The sequence below is a fragment of the Rhinoderma darwinii genome, chromosome 6 (genome assembly GCF_050947455.1).
Source record: "Rhinoderma darwinii isolate aRhiDar2 chromosome 6, aRhiDar2.hap1, whole genome shotgun sequence".
Lineage (NCBI taxonomy): Eukaryota > Metazoa > Chordata > Amphibia > Anura > Rhinodermatidae > Rhinoderma > Rhinoderma darwinii.
The window spans coordinates 143,697,325-143,714,561 of NC_134692.1; the positions used below are offsets into that span (position 1 = coordinate 143,697,325).

The 17,237-nt window shown below is 48.8% G+C and overlaps 1 protein-coding gene across 2 annotated transcripts; it reads left to right on the forward strand.

Moving 5' to 3' along the window:
- The first annotated feature begins 88 nt into the window (after nt 1-88).
- Nucleotides 89-7,905, forward strand: LOC142656027 (sulfotransferase 1C2-like). 2 transcript variants are annotated; one of them, XM_075830848.1, is made up of 8 exons: nt 89-112; nt 472-638; nt 2,267-2,392; nt 2,503-2,600; nt 3,972-4,098; nt 6,633-6,727; nt 6,808-6,988; nt 7,292-7,905. In XM_075830848.1, exons 2-8 carry the CDS (start codon nt 473-475, stop codon nt 7,402-7,404), a joined length of 906 nt encoding a protein of 301 aa, XP_075686963.1. In that variant the 5' UTR covers nt 89-112; nt 472; the 3' UTR covers nt 7,405-7,905. The 2 variants fall into 2 exon arrangements, with proteins under 2 accessions (XP_075686963.1, XP_075686962.1); XM_075830847.1 differs by lacking the exon at nt 89-112 and adding an exon at nt 205-291.
- Nucleotides 7,906-17,237: the final 9,332 nt, after the last annotated feature.

Genomic DNA, 17,237 nt, shown 5'->3' on the forward strand with positions numbered 1-17,237 from the left:
GCAATTTTTCTTGAATTTTCCTGTAGGATCTAAAGAAAAAACACAGCAAAGTCAGCCGGTCACCGAACAGTTAATAAAGTACAACAGAAGAGGACAGCACCCAGGCTGTAAGGTACAGGGCAAGATGTGGAGCCTGGCGAGGGGCGGGGCTGAGGGTGTGGTGCCAGGATGGGGGCGGAGCAAAAAGTGGGAGGGACCTGGGGTTAAAAACAAGAATGACTTACACAAATAGAGGAATTAACAGGACAAAGGTGGAAGAGAAACCGGGGAAGATCAGGAGGCGACCGGCAGGTAACACGTACTGGGCGGCTGCCACATATGCGCAAATCAGGTGCTGGCGACGCTGTACTGAAAACAGTTGTGAGCGCTAGCCCTTTAAGAAACTTAATTAGCATTTATTGGGGAATTATTTTATTTAAAGTGAAATCACCCAAAAATTTTAGCAACATAAATGTCTTTTGTGGATTCCAGAATGGATCCAGAATTAGTAGAAAAACTAGCTGAGGAGTTAAAGAACCTGAAAATGGGGGCGATCCAAGGAATCCCGCTCCCCGAAAGCACGTGTGACATCTGGGACCAGATCTACAACTTTCAGGCACGAGAAGACGATATCCTGATCTCTACATTTCCTAAAGCGGGTAAGAGAAGTGATCGTACAGCTCAGGGATACAGAATGGACCCCGCCCCCACAATGACAGCTCCGCCTACTGCGCCAATAGTGAAGTTCTGTCCACCATTCCGTTTATAGGTCAAAAAATACAATATATCTGTACAGCGCCCTGGATTTCTAACTGGATAAATCATATAATTCTGCCACCAGGCTGCTCCAATCAAATAAAACAAAGATAAAGCAAATAGTCCTATCGTTCTGTGTTCACAGCTCCCACGCAGACCAATGCTTCTCCATAGTAACAGACTACAAACCAGCTCTGTGTAGTCTGTGCAGACATACTCCCTGCCATCTAGTAAGTTACCAAGCAGTAGGGGACAGAAGGCAGGGAATATGACCCAGGATCAGACTACAGAGGGCTTGTTTGTAGTCTGTAACCATGGAGACACATAGGTCTGTATAGGAGCTGCAGAAATTAAACTGTAGGAGATTTTTAATCCAGACCATTTGCAAAGTTGCTTTATTTTTCATTTTAGATAAATCGGAACAAAAAAAAAATAGTTGGACAGAACCTTTAAGAAAAATAAATCCGTTTCTGTTGCGTCGTTATGAAACTTAATTCTATATAATTTATGTTCGGCTTCATTGCCAGGGATGAGGCAAGACGTAACAGCAGCCAGACTATGGCAAATTTGGCGCAAACCTATGCAAGAATATGGGGGAGGGATTATACATTTTAGGCATAGCTGAATTTGCCATTCAGGAGTTTGGGAAAGCTGGGTGATGACACCACAACTCCCACAGGGTTGCGCCTCAGCATTCCTGACTCATTAATGGAACGTCTGCCCAGAATGCCGCAATGTTCGGGGCTGGTAGAATATATTCCAGGTTGAGTGGGCGGATTTGCCTTTCAGAAGTCTGGGAAAGCAGGGTGACATCCTTGTTTGAGCTGTTTTGCCAGACAATTCGGCCACCCAGATTTCTAAGCTTCCTGTACGGCAAATCTGCCAAGGTTTTCTGAAATCTGGATCGCCCACCCACAAATTATAATAAAACGAGACAGAGTTGCCATTCAGGAGTCCGGGAAAGCTGGGTATATTATATAACATCTATTACAAAACGGTGAAATGTCATCAGACACAATCTTGTATTCCGTCGTAAACTATGTGCCCCTCCCCCCCCCCCTTTTATTGTCGTTTTCTATGATCCCGGCTGAAGTTCTCAGGAACCTGATATTTTAATTACAGGATCAGAGGAGACAGAAAATGATCGGCTGAAATAATACGAGCTGTTAAATCCTCGCCGATCACCTGCAAAGGTTTAATGGTCCAATTATACATTCCCCGCGCCATTACTGGCAACGCCAACTGCACCAGGTCACACCATGTCACTCTGTTAGGCACTTGTAAGATATTTAAAGGGACAGTACAATATATATAATTAATACATTATTTATACATATATAATCCTATTCCCAACCTCTAGAGACACTGTATTGGTTGTCACTCAAATGGCTAAATAGAATATTCAAATATTTTAAACAAGACTATAAATTTAGGGAATTTTAGTGGCTGGTCACTTTAAGATTTAAAGTGGCAATGCACTTTAGTAGAAAATTTGGGTTCGGAAGAAGCTGATGTGTATGTGTTTCTGCAGGAACTACATGGATGCAGGAGATTGTGGATCTGATAATGCTGAATGGGGATGTGGAGAGGAGCATGCGGGCCCCGTGCTTTATCAAGGTGCCGTTCATAGACTTGCATCCGAAGCCCATGCCGTCAGGTAACGGAGACCTCCGGTCTGTAACTTTAAGCCGCAAGTAACTGCTTAAAAGGAAAAAAAAATGGCCACCAATTGCAGCAAAACTGCAGCACATTTTTTTTCTGTTTTAGGAGTGGACGCCGCGAACGCCATGAAGTCGCCGCGTCTCCTAAAAACTCATCTTCCAATACAACTTTTGCCACCATCATTTTGGGAGAAGAACGTCAAGGTGGGCATAAAGAAGATATTGAAAATTTAGGTCTCAGGGGGAACTCCAACAATTCAGACTCCTCTGTAATCTATAATCGGGATCGCTCTTAAAGGGGTATTCCAACAATATATGTAAAAAGATCACCTGGGTCATGGGCCGGGAGCAGAGACCCTTCCTGATGCCCCAAACAGGCACCTAGACCATCACCCATGTTATCTTCTACCATCTCTGAAGATTGTATATAGGTTGAGTACCCCTTTAAGAATTATTTTCACTATATTTTTAAGGTGGGCCGAACCAGGTCAAAATTAGAACTCTTGGGATTTCAGGTGACCATAAAGTATTGGAGCCCCCTCCCTTATTACTAAATGTATCCCCTTCCTTCTTGCTGAATAAAACCCTCAGCTCCCAATTATCTTCTGCTTCTTCTCAATGTCCGTCTGGTCCGAGGAGGAGGTCGGATTTAGTTGGACTTCACCATGAAGGCAGCACCTTAGTACGGGGCCTTAAAGGGGCGCTCTGAATTTTTCGAAGTGTGGACGCAGATCTGGAGAGCTTCTTTAAGAAGTTGTCCCATCCTGTCCTTGTAGATTGAGGTGCACATGGTCTCCACTACCACCGTCCGCTCCTCATCATGAATGGTCCCTGTTGGTTGAGGTGCACATGGTCTCCACTACCACCGTCCGCTCCTCATCATGAATGGTCCCTGTTGGTTGAGGTGCACATGGTCTCCACTACCACCGTCCGCTCCTCATCATGATTGGTCCCTGATGGTTGAGGTGCACATGGTCTCCACCACCACCGTCCGCTCCTCATCATGAATGGTCCCTGATGGTTGAGGTGCACATGGTCTCCACCACCACCGTCCGCTCCTCATCATGATTGGTCCCTGATGGTTGAGGTGCACATGGTCTCCACCACCACCGTCCGCTCCTCATCATGATTGGTCCCTGATGGTTGAGGTGCACATGGTCTCCACTACCACCGTCCGCTCCTCATCATGAATGGTCCCTGTTGGTTGAGGTGCACATGGTCTCCACTACCACCGTCCGCTCCTCATCATGATTGGTCCCTGATGGTTGAGGTGCACATGGTCTCCACCACCACCGTCCGCTCCTCATCATGAATGGTCCCTGATGGTTGAGGTGCACATGGTCTCCACCACCACCGTCCGCTCCTCATCATGAATGGTCCCTGATGGTTGAGGTGCACATGGTCTCCACCACCACCGTCCGCTCCTCATCATGATTGGTCCCTGATGGTTGAGGGGCCACAGTACAGATTCTGCATCTTCCAGCTGAGAAGCTCCTCGGAATGACCTGAAGGCGTCTCCTTTGAACGTTGTGTTGTCCAGGTCTGTAACTTATGTTCTCTCTTTCCTTCCCACAGGTCATTTACGTTGCTCGGAACGCCAAAGACTGCATGGTCTCCTACTTCCACTTCCAGAGGATGAATAAGGGTCTGCCGGATCCCGGGACCTGGAATGAATATTTCTCAAAATTCTTGGCTGGAGACGGTGAGTGAAGGAGAAGTCCGCTCATCCCCCGACTGCTCCGCCCGGTCATAGACCTTCATATAACCATGAACCGTCTGACCGTAATCCACGACCATCAAAACATCCGGGACTGTTCATCGCTCCTAACAAAACCCTACAGTGAGATTAAGCCGGACCCTGGAATCTCTACAGTAACTGTTCAGTTCACCGGAAAGGTCCAAACTTCCTTTCTACGGGCTAAAACCTTACAGTAGAGCTCCTCGTCCTCCTCCGCACCAGGTTACTCCACCTATAACCGCCAATTACCTCAACCTCCCCACAAAATGTTCCTCAGCTTTTCCGCACTATGCAATTTTTGGAGCATGGTGAAAAAACACAAACGCCCCGATTTTACCATGCTCCAAATGTTCTTTGGCCTATGTTCCCCAGCCTTCCCCAAAGCGTTCCTCGGCCTTGGCTCCCCCCCTGCGTTCCTCGGCCTTGGCTCCCCCGCGTTCCTTCCCAGGCCTTGGCTCCCCCCCGCGTGTTCCTCCCCGGCCTTGGCTCCCCCCCCCCCCCCGCGCGTTCCTCCCCGGCCTTGGCTCCCACGCGTTCCTCCCCGGCCTTGGCTCCCCCGCGTTCCTCCCCAGTCCTACTCTCCTACTCTCTGATGTCTTGTATCCAAACCCTTTGGGGCTCTTTAAATTAGTTGGCCACTTTATGTTTATTTTCTGTAATGTGTGGGAAACCGCATAATGTGCCACTTACTAATACATAGAAATGACAAGATCGCGCCAATGTCTAGCGCTGCCCCCTTGTTAATATATGTAAAGGGAAGAGGAGGAGAAGAAAGGTGCGATGTCTCTATGGGATAGAAATAATATTTCACTTTTATTGATGATCTTAAAATAGCAAAATGATATAAAAAATTCCAAAGGTGCGGCAGTGTGAGTGAAGCCCCCCCCCCCACACTCGCACACCCAGGGTGGGCAATCTAGTCAGCGGTGCGTGCTGATGAACACAATGAGGGCATGCCCGGTCTTATTTGATGTACAGTAGAACTGCCAACCGTGTGGGATGGCGACGGCACCAAAGTAGCGGAGCAGATTTTGTCTCCACGTCCGTGATGAATCTTTTTGATCTCGCCCATCGTGCGCTTTCACCTTTGGGGTGAGGAGGTTTTGACGTTCCCTTCTGAGCGCCCCTTTATTGGCTCGTTTTATGCTTCTCTTTGAATAATTTCTCGCCACAAGTCTAGCTCTTCATTCTCCTGCCCTGGACTTAGAGATCGGCGTTTGAGCAGTTCCGCCTGAAATGTAGAATTTCACCTTTCGGGATTCCTTTGCTGGTATTCTTGGAATGAGCGCTGGTGGCGTCAGAGGATGTTAGACGCCGTTTCCTTACTTTATAAATCCGTCTCCCTGTCACCACCTTCATTTACAGAGATTCTCACATGGGAGAGCGGGATGGATTCTGCTCATAAACCGGCGCGAATCAGAGACCAAGATCAATTCTTCCAACTCTAGGGGGAGCTGTTCCAGATTAGGAAAACATCGTCGATATATCGTCACCAGATGTTCGTCTTGGTGGTAGACTTTTCTGTAGCTGTACAAAAAAAAATTGATCCTCCCACCATCCTAAAGAGAGGTTGGTGCCCCCGCCGCCCCCATTGCTGTGCCGCGCACCTGCAGATAGAGGCGCCTATCAAATAAAAAATAATTGCGCTTGAGGATGAATTTTAACGCGCATAGGACAAAGTTTTTCCAAATTGGATTATAATTCTCCTCTCGTGATAGGAAAAATTCTGCAGCTTTAGGGTATGTTCACAAGGCCTATTTACGGACGTAATTCGGGCGTTTTTGCCCCGAATTACGTCCGAAAATAGCGCCTCAATAGCGCTGACAAACATCTGGCCATTGAAAGCAATGGGCAGACGTTTGTCTGTTCACACGAGGCGTAATTTACGCGCCGCTGTCAAATGACGGCGCGTAAATAGACGCCCGCGTCAAAGAAGTCACCTGTCACTTCTTTGGCCGTAATTGGAGCCGTTATTCATTGACTCCAATGAATAGCAGCGCCAATTACGCCCGTAATTGACGCGGCGTTCAAGCGCCTGCACATGCCGTTACGGCTGAAATTACGGGGATGTTTTCAGGCTGAAACATCCCCGTAATTTCAGCCGTAACGGACGCCCTCGTGTGAACATACCCTTACCGTGGTCTGTACCGGTATAAAGACCCTCCGCGTCACACCCTGGCCGCCGTTCATTTTCTCCCAGGAGCTTCCATCAATATCTGTGAGGATTTGCGTAGCGTCTTCGGTGTGGGGAGTAGCCGCCGACAAATTCTCGCAGTTCTTGGTCCAGCCGGTGGTTGCGTTTTCCAGTCCGATTTCCCACGCCCATGTGTTCCTTTCCCGTGCAGTGTTATACAATGGAGAGCGCTGACGGACGTGCCTGGTCACATGCCCCTGACCACGTTCCTCAGCTTTCCTGAATAATAAACTCCAGTAGGAGGCGCCATTGTGAATCACATGGTCTTGTATGGGTTCTAATAAGTATGTGCCCCCTTTTTCAGTTCCTTGGGGAAGCTGGTTTGACCACGTCATTGGATGGGGCAAAGCAAAAGACCAACACCAGATCCTGTACGTCTTCTACGAGGACATTCTCGAGGTGAGGACCGCTTCTTCCAGGTCCCGCACGTGGACACCGATATCTCAGAGTTTAATATTTTCCGCTCAATTCTGTCACAGGACCCAAGGAGAGAAATAAGAAAAATTTCCACGTTTCTGGGAAAGGACTTGACCGAGGAGGTTCTGGATACGATTCAACATCACACCTCATTTGCCAGCATGAAGGAGAACCCGATGACCAACTTCAGCGTCCTGCCGTCTGTTGTATTTGACCAGTCCATCTCGGCCTTCTTGAGGAAAGGTAAGATGCCGGTGTTCACCTTGTTTTCTGTGTCCTCCCTCATTTCATGTACAACATCCCCCCCCCTTATATGATAGGGATGTACAGCTCTGCTCATCCTCAGGAATATAATGCCAGAACTTCAGTGAAGACTGACATAGACTCCGTCAACACAGTAGGAGAGGGAATATGCATGGGAGGGGGGGGGGGTGCAGCTCCACAGAGAGCGATGAATACTTCTGGGTTATTATTTTTTTCTATCTTCAGGGGATGCGCCTTTAACTGCTTGGAATTAACCCCTCGTTGTGCACATTTTTATTTCAGGCAAAGTTGGCGACTGGAAGAATCATTTCTTGGTGTCCCAAAATATTGTATTTGATGAGGAATACGAGCAGAAGATGGAGGGGAGTGGGCTGAACTTCCGCACCGGGTTATGAGACCACCTAAAATGTCTCCACAGCGGACAAAAAATAGTTTTTACTGTGTCCGAGGCGACGACACTCAATTGCAACTGACCAACTACGCTAGAAATCCGGGTATAATAATAATAATAATGTACATCTCCGGGTTTTATCCAGCTGATCATTAGGATGATCGACCAAAAAAAGCTCCCTAGGCTCCTCCTCCTTTATTGAGTCTCCTCGACTATCTGCCGCAGTTCCCTGATAATCTTCTGTTTATTTGCTGGTAGTTTATCATTTCTCCATGCACTGACGGCCTGCTGAGCCTACGTTTATGCACAACAGCCCAACTGAAGAAGCAGAGCTGCAGTGTAAAGCATGGTGGAGGGACAGAACAACAGCCTGAGCCTCTGATGAGAGATACAATGATTTTCCAACTACCTCAAACTCCAATAGACAATGAGTCACTGATCGTAGCTTTGTCCTAATGCCCGCTCAAAAGATCTCACCCCACATAAGAAATGATATGAGGAGCATTTTTCAATTTGAAAATCCTACATTGTAACGAACAATACATGAAATAAAGATTTACCTATTGGTTCTATGATCTGTGATTTCCTATGTACAGTAAAGTCGACCTGGACAGTGAGGTTCATATTAATAAAACATCGATTCCCCAAATGATTATGTAAATAGTTAATTCATTCGGGTTAAAGGGATAATGTTCAGGACAGGAAGGTCCTATGTAGGGGTCGTGAGGAAGGTCCTATGTAGGGGTCGTGAGGAAGGTCCTATGTAGGGGTCGTGATGAAGCCCAGTCCTACAATACACTAAACAAAACAAAAACATAAATGAGCTGTACTTGATCTTTTATTGTGAGCTATTTTCCTCCTATGTCAGCGATTTATGCTCCTGGCCTCTAGTAGTCAGATCCAGGAAGTGTGTAGGTGTAAGCAGCCATTTTATATCAGCTGTGGCGTTATCATATTGTCACAGAGTCACCCAGACTTCATAGAAATGCACAGACCCTGCTTTCTCCGCCTCTCAGGCTGGATATGGGATAAGGATCTACATGGGCACTGGGAAAACTGTAACTAAATGTTCCGAAGACTAGTGACATGTCAGAACTTTTGATTGGTGGGGGACCGAACACTAAGACCACCAGCGATCGGTAAAACGTAGCGGCAGTAGCGCTCGGGTGAGCGCTGTGCCGCATACTTTCGGAACGAGTGGTGCACGAGCTCGTAGACTTTCTACTGAGCCCGTACACCGCTCCAAGCAAAGTCGATCAGAAACTAAATGGCACAGCCGTCACCCGAGCGCTACTGACGCTTTCTTTTAACGATTGGTGGTGGTCCCCGTGCTCGGACCCCCCCACCGATCAAAACTTCTAACATGTCACTATGACACGGCCAAAGTTTTTTGAAAGTTTAGTTACACTTTAAATACACACTGGGGCCTCTTTCCTGAAAACTCCCATAGAGAGGACTGACGGACTGACTGACGGACTGTCTGCGGGAAGATTTGGGGTTAGTAAGCAGAGCCGAGCAGTGCAGCCATCGCTTATTATGCTCAGAACCCACATTTCGGATACGTTTTTTCCCCAGGCCTGGTAAAAATGTCACACGCGCCTCCTACTGGAATCTTGGCGCCAGGACTCCATCTTTTTGGGTTTTATTGCCCTGGGGGCACGTCCAGAATTACCCTGAGGTCGTATGATGTGAAATCTTAAAGGAGATCGTTCTTCCCCTACCTGCTTGGGGTGGACATTTCTTATGTGAAAGGTTCTGACCAGATCCGATGACCGTCTCTGGGCGCGAATTCAGCGCGACTTCTGATCGTTCTTCATCTCTAGAATGGGAAAAATAATCTGGGACCGTAGCAGCCAATTAAAAAGAGTTTTACTGCTCTCAATAAGAGGAACAAAAAAAAAGTATCGCAGATTTGATAACTTTACGGCTCCGTTCACACTTCTTTACTGCAGGAAACACAGCAAATATTTGAGGCCGCGCTCGGAGTTCCGCCATGGATATACAGTCTGATGTGCCGCGGCCAATCCACGTAGGGCTGTCCATGGAAGATGTAGAAATGCTGCTCATTCTTGCGGATGTTTTTTTGTGGACGAGGTTCCAAAAACACTTTTCATGTGCGCTGGATGCGGCTTTTTTTGCGGATGTAATGCAGATTCCGTCACGAAATCCACTCAGAAAATGGTGTCAAATGCTGAATGTGTGAACGGGGCCCAATGACTGAAATAATGGAAATGATGCGACTGCATGCGAACCGCGCAACTTCCAAGTATCGCAAAGAGGGACAACCGATGCAGCGCGTGTAGCACCGTATCACGCTCCCATAGTGCCTCCCACACTGTATCATGCTCCCATAGTGCCTCCCACACTGTATAATGCTCCCATAGTGCCTCCCACACAGTATAATGCTCCCATAGTGCCTCCCACACTGTATAATGCTCCCATAGTGCCTCCCACACTGTATAATGCTCCCATAGTGCCTCCCACACTGTATCATGCTCCCATAGTGCCTCCCACACTGTATAATGCTCCCATAGTGCCTCCCACACTGTATAATGCTCCCATAGTGCCTCCCACACTGTATCATGCTCCCATAGTGCCTCCCATACTGTATAATGCTCCCATAGTGCCTCCCACACTGTATCATGCTCCCATAGTGCCTCCCACACTGTATAATGCTCCCATAGTGCCTCCCACACAGTATCATGCTCCCATAGTGCCTCCCACACAGTATCATGCTCCCATAGTGCCTCCCACACTGTATAATGCTCCCATAGTGCCTCCCACACTGTATAATGCTCCCATAGTGCCTCCCACACTGTATAATACCCCATAGTGCCTCCCACACTGTATAATGCTCCCATAGTGCCTCCCACACTGTATAATGCTCCCATAGTGCCTCCCACACTGTATCACGCTCCCATAGTGCCTCCCACACTGTATCATGCTCCCATAGTGCCTCCCACACTGTATCATGCTCCCATAGTGCCTCCCACACAGTATCACGCTCCCATAGTGCCTCCCACACAGTATAATACTCCATAGTGCCTCCCACACTGTATCATGCTCCCATAGTGCCTCCCACACTGTATAATGCTCCCATAGTGCCTCCCACACAGTATCACGCTCCCATAGTGCCTCCCACACTGTATCATGCTCCCATAGTGCCTCCCACACTGTATCATGCTCCCATAGTGCCTCCCACACTGTATCATGCTCCCATAGTGCCTCCCACACTGTATCATGCTCCCATAGTGCCTCCCACACTGTATCATGCTCCCATAGTGCCTCCCACACTGTATCATGCTCCCATAGTGCCTCCCACACTGTATCATGCTCCCATAGTGCCTCCCACACTGTATCATGCTCCCATAGTGCCTCCCACACTGTATCACGCTCCCATAGTGCCTCCCACACTGTATCATGCTCCCATAGTGCCTCCCACACTGTATCATGCTCCCATAGTGCCTCCCACACTGTATCATGCTCCCATAGTGCCTCCCACACTGTATCATGCTCCCATAGTGCCTCCCACACTGTATCATGCTCCCATAGTGCCTCCCACACAGTATCACGCTCCCATAGTGCCTCCCACACAGTATCATGCTCCCATAGTGCCTCCCACACTGTATCATGCTCCCATAGTGCCTCCCACACTGTATCATGCTCCCATAGTGCCTCCCACACTGTATAATGCTCCCATAGTGCCTCCCACACAGTATAATGCTCCCATAGTGCCTCCCACACTGTATAATGCTCCCATAGTGCCTCCCACACTGTATCATGCTCCCATAGTGCCTCCCACACTGTATCATGCTCCCATAGTGCCTCCCACACTGTATAATGCTCCCATAGTGCCTCCCACACTGTATCATGCTCCCATAGTGCCTCCCACACTGTATAATGCTCCCATAGTGCCTCCCACACTGTATAATGCTCCCATAGTGCCTCCCACACTGTATAATGTTCCCATAGTGCCTCCCACACTGTATAATGCTCCCATAGTGCCTCCCACACTGTATAATGCTCCCATAGTGCCTCCCACACTGTATCATGCTCCCATAGTGCCTCCCACACTGTATAATGCTCCCATAGTGCCTCCCACACTGTATAATGCTCCCATAGTGCCTCCCACACTGTATCATGCTCCCATAGTGCCTCCCGCACAGTATCACACTCCCATAGTGCCTCCCACACAGTATAATGCTCCCATAGTGCCTCCCACACTGTATCATGCTCCCATAGTGCCTCCCACACAGTATCACGCTCCCATAGTGCCTCCCACACAGTATAATGCTCCCATAGTGCCTCCCACACTGTATCATGCTCCCATAGTGCCTCCCACACTGTATCATGCTTCCATAGTGCCTCCCACACTGTATCATGCTCCCATAGTGCCTCCCACACTGTATCATGCTTCCATAGTGCCTCCCACACAGTATAATACCCCATAGTGCCTCCCACACTGTATCATGCTCCCATAGTGCCTCCCACACAGTATCACGCTCCCATAGTGCCTCCCACACTGTATAATGCTCCCATAGTGCCTCCCACACAGTATCATGCTCCCATAGTGCCTCCCACATTGTATCCTGCTCCCATAGTGCCTCCCACACAGTATAATACCCCATAGTGCCTCCCACACTGTATCATGCTCCCATAGTGCCTCCCACACTGTATAATGCTCCCATAGTGCCTCCCACACTGTATAATGCTCCCATAGTGCCTCCCACACTGTATCCTGCTCCCATAGTGCCTCCCACACAGTATAATACCCCATAGTGCCTCCCACACTGTATCATGCTCCCATAGTGCCTCCCACACTGTATAATGCTCCCATAGTGCCTCCCACACAGTATAATACTCCATAGTGCCTCCCACACTGTATCATGCTCCCATAGTGCCTCCCACACAGTATAATACCCCATAGTGCCTCCCACACTGTATAATGCTCCCATAGTGCCTCCCACACAGTATAATGCTCCCATAGTGCCTCCCACACTGTATAATGCTCCCATAGTGCCTCCCACACAGTATCACGCTCCCATAGTGCCTCCCACACTGTATAATGCTCCCATAGTGCCTCCCACACTGTATCATGCTCCCATAGTGCCTCCCACACTGTATCATGCTCCCATAGTGCCTCCCACACTGTATCATGCTCCCATAGTGCCTCCCACACTGTATCATGCTCCCATAGTGCCTCCCACACTGTATCATGCTCCCATAGTGCCTCCCACACTGTATAATGCTCCCATAGTGCCTCCCACACTGTATCATGCTCCCATAGTGCCTCCCACTATATGTCCCCATACAGTATAATGCTCACACAAATTCCCCCATGCAGCATAATGGGAGCAGAATCCCCGACCAAATCATCGGCAACGGGGATTCTGCTCAATCAGTAGTCACTGATGTCACACTCCGTAGTGACGTCAAGGGCTTCCCCGGCCCAGCGCTTAAAGTAGCGCTGTGACCGGGGTGTCCTGGGCAAACGGAGGAGCTCCCTCTGCTCCTCCGTTCTGAACTAATGCTGAAGCAGGGAGCTGACGGTTCCTTGTCTCAGCATTGGGTTCAACTATATCTGCGTCATGAGGACACAGATACAGGTGACAGCGGGACATACCCCCAGCCGCTCGGGACAACGAGACAGCACCCGGAATCCGGGACTGTCCCGCTAAATCCGGGACTGTCCCGCTGAATCCGGGACGGTTGGGAGATATACTGTATGGGTAAAGGACTTTGTCCGTGCCTCCATCCAAGAGAAAGTCTCATTGCTCTCAGTAAGGCCGGGATCACACATGCAGTTTTGTTGCAGTTTTTGGAGCAGTTTTTGGCTCAGTTTTCTTTAACCAAAGCCAGAAGTGCATCCAAAAGGAAGCCGAGGTATAAGGGTATGTTCACACGGCCTATTTACGGACGTAATTCGGGCGTTTTAGCCCCGAATTACGTCTGAAAATAGCGCCTCAATAGCGCTGACAAACATCTGCCCATTGAAAGCAATGGGCAGACGTTTGTCTGTTCACACGAGGCGTAATATACGCGCCGCTGTCAAAAGACGGCGCGTAAATAGACGCCCGCGTAGAAGAAGTGACCTGTCACTTCTTTGGCCGTAATTGGAGCCGTTATTCATTGACTCCAATGAATAGCAGCGCTAATTACGTCCGTAATGGACGCGGCGTTCAAGCGCCTGCACATGCCGTTACGGCTGAAATTACGGGGATGTTTTCAGGCTGAAACATCCCCGTAATTTCAGCCGTGACGGACGCCCTCGTGTGAACATACCCTTAAGGTAAGACTGATGCATCTCCTTTTATTTGTGTCCACTTCTGTATACAGCTCAAAAAACGGATCCAAAAACTGCATCAAAACTGCGTGTGTGTGATCATGGCCTTACTGAGGGCAATAAAGCCTCATGCACACGACAGTGTGCGCCGGCCGGGTCCCGTCAGTTATCCGTGAAAAGATAGGACATGTCCTATCTTTAGATAGATCGGAGAATCGGGTCAGTCTTCACAGACCCTATTCACCCGCTAAAGTGAATCGGGTGCCACGCGGATGCCGTTAAAAACAGTCTGAGCGGCACATCGGTCATAATGGAGTGTGCCTCTGTGCGACCGTTCTTTACCCATACAACCACATCCCTGGTAGAGGGGGATTCTCTGGATGACAATCCCTGCTGGACATCCGGAAAAAGCCCCCACATTAGAGCCAGGAGTGAATGAGCTGAAAAGGGGGAGAAAATAAAACCCTACACGAGAAATGGACTAGAATAGCGCAATCCGGGACTCGGGGGAAGCTAGGAAGAGAGGCGGAAACAGACGCCTTAGGCTATGTTCACACGGAGTATTTTGGGGGAGGAATATCTGCCTCAAAATTCCGTTTGGAACTTAGAGGCAGATTTTCCTCTCCCTGCACACCGATTTTCGCGGCAATTATCGCGCCGTTTTTCGCCCGCGGCCATTGAGCGCCGCGGGCATAAAACAGCGAGATATACGCTTTCTCCTGCCTCCCATTGAAGTCAATGGGAGGTCCGAGGCGGAAGCGCCCGAAGATAGGGCATGTCGCTTCTTTTTCCCGCGAGGCAGTTTTACTGCTCGCGGGAAAAAGACGCCGACGCCTCCCATTGAAATCAATGGGAGGCGTTCTCGGGCCGTTTCTGCCGAGTTTTGCGACGCGGTTTCCGCGTCAAAAAACTCGGCAAAATACCCCGTGTGAACATAGCCTAAGAATTGCATAAAATATATGCTGTTTTTAATTTTGTATGTCGAATGCATAACATCCGTGATATAGTCTGTAAGTATTGTGAGGACAATATCACTTTGCCTGCCTCATAGATTACAAAATCCAAGATATCCTACATAACATCTACAAATTTGAGCAGTTTCGCTCAAATACAGTTATTACTATTACATTTTTGGTACTAAACGCACAGGTTTATAAAAAAAGTTTTTTTCTTTACGCATGGTACACACCTCTTTGATTATACCCATACATGCGGGTATATTTCACCTGCGGCGGCAATCAGCATTGAGGGTTAATAACTCACCTGTTTTTCTGCGTACTCATTATTTAGCAGGCAAAGTAGCTAGTGTCCTCACATTTCCTTGCCATGACTAAGAGCACAGGACGTGCTCGAAACGCGTAAGCCAGGGCAGAAACCGCCTACTACTCACATTCGTCTTGGGACTGCGTCTCCCTACAATTTTAATCTACATCACCCCAATAAAGGTGGGAACATCGCTTCCTTTTTAAACTTCAAGCACGACTCAGCGCTGGATCATTTCTTCTGTTTCTTCCATTATACACCGCCAGCCGTAGCGGGGATCCGAGCGGAGAGTCTGGAGACGCATCAAACTGGTGAGCTGGAGGTTTCCTCCCTTTATTATTGCTTACTTCCCAAACTTACCCTGAGGAGGAAACACGGGTTAAATGACACAGATAAATATACATCACATAGCGAAACATTAGACGGCACCGTCTGTGGCACCCAAAAAACACACAGCGATGGGGGGTCCGTGTTCTTTTGTAGGTTTACGTGTCATAAAAAATTGCACCTGTTCTCAGGACCAATTCATGTCCTAAACACTAGAGGTCCAGGCCCGGGCTGGGGGGATCTGCTACAAAACAAGCGCAGAATGACCCCCCGGGGGATTTATGGCTCCCTAGTGGGTCAGTCCGAGCCTCAAAACCAAGATGGGGCTCGGGGGAACTCAACCGCAATAACTCAGCGATCGTAAAAACTTCCAGGTGAGTGTAGGGTCTTTTTATACCGCGTATACCGCCGTTGATCGGCGCTCGTTTCACAAGGCGCTATGTATGTACCATCGCTCGTCCCCATACATTACCATCATGCCAGCAGCGCGTCTCCGTGTTTACACAGGCACATGTGATGCCAACGATAATATTTTCTGCTGCATTTGCTCGTTCATCGGCTGATCGCTGCCCTGTTAACACGGAAATAATCGGGATCGAGCGCTCTGTTCTTGTTTACCCGATATTTGGCCCATGTAAAAGGGTCTTTAGTGTAGGTGTTCTGCTCTGGGGTCTGAATAGGGGTCTAATTCATTTCGGGGATCTGATCTGGGGTCTGTATTAATTTAGGAGTTCTGCTCTGAGGTCTGATGAATTTAGGGGATCTGTTCTGGGGTCTGAATTAATTGAGAAGTTTTGCAGTTTGCTACAGAGCCGGGCATTTCTAGCAGTGCCCCCACTTTCATGGCATCCTCAGTCACTATTATTTTCATAGTATGGTATTTGGGGGCATCGGGCAGCAGACATGGTATTGGTGTTAGCATGAGGATGGGGGTGTTAGAGGACGGGGGTGTTAGAGGGCGGGGGTGTTAGAGGATGGGGGTGTTAGAGGATGGGGGTGTTAGAGGACGGGGGTGTTAGAGGACGGGGGTGTTAGAGGACGGGGGTGTTAGAGGACGGGGGTGTTAGAGGATGGGGGTGTTAGAGGACGGGGGTGTTAGAGGATGGGGGTGTTAGAGGACGGGGGTGTTAGAGGATGGGGGTGTTAGAGGACGGGGGTGTTAGAGGATGGGGGTGTTAGAGGATGGGGGTGTTTGTGTTGCTATAGAGGCCGGGGATGGCTGCAGAAGCGAGGGGCCAAAGATGTCTCGACAGCAAACTTTACAGTGATCAGAAGTCATCATGGCGGTCGGGGTCGGATGGAGAAGACGGGGAAAGTAAGGCTGGGTTCACACGACCTATTTTCAGACGTAAACGAGGCGTATTATGCCTCGTTTTACGTCTGAAAATAGGGCTACAATACGTCGGCAAACATCTGCCCATTCATTTGAATGGGTTTGCCGACGTACTGTGCAGACGACCTGTAATTTACGCGTCGTCGTTTGACAGCTGTCAAACGACGACGCGTAAAATGACTGCCTCGGCAAAGAAGTGCAGGGCACTTCTTTACCACGTAATTTGAGCTGTTCTTCATTGAACTCAATGAAGCACAGCTCAAGATTTACGAGCGTCTCAGACGCCTCGTAAATTACGAGGAGGAGCATTTACGTGTGAAACGAGGCAGCTGTTAACAGTCTGTCTTTTCACACGTAAATGCCTCTCATCGTTTGAACATACCCTAAGAGGCTGCAATCAGAGAAGACGTCACCTGTGAGTTATTCTCCGTCTGATCTGTGCTGTAGTGACTTGTATGGTCGGCACTTTAATACTCGTTTCTGACCGCTGTATGGTCACGTGATATGGAAGCCACGGTACGGTGGAATTATTCAGTCACTAAATTATTTGGTGTTGGGGCCAATGCAATACATACATTTATGGATAGCGATTGCCCATTACAGTCCGCTCTACTTAACACCGGACGCACCC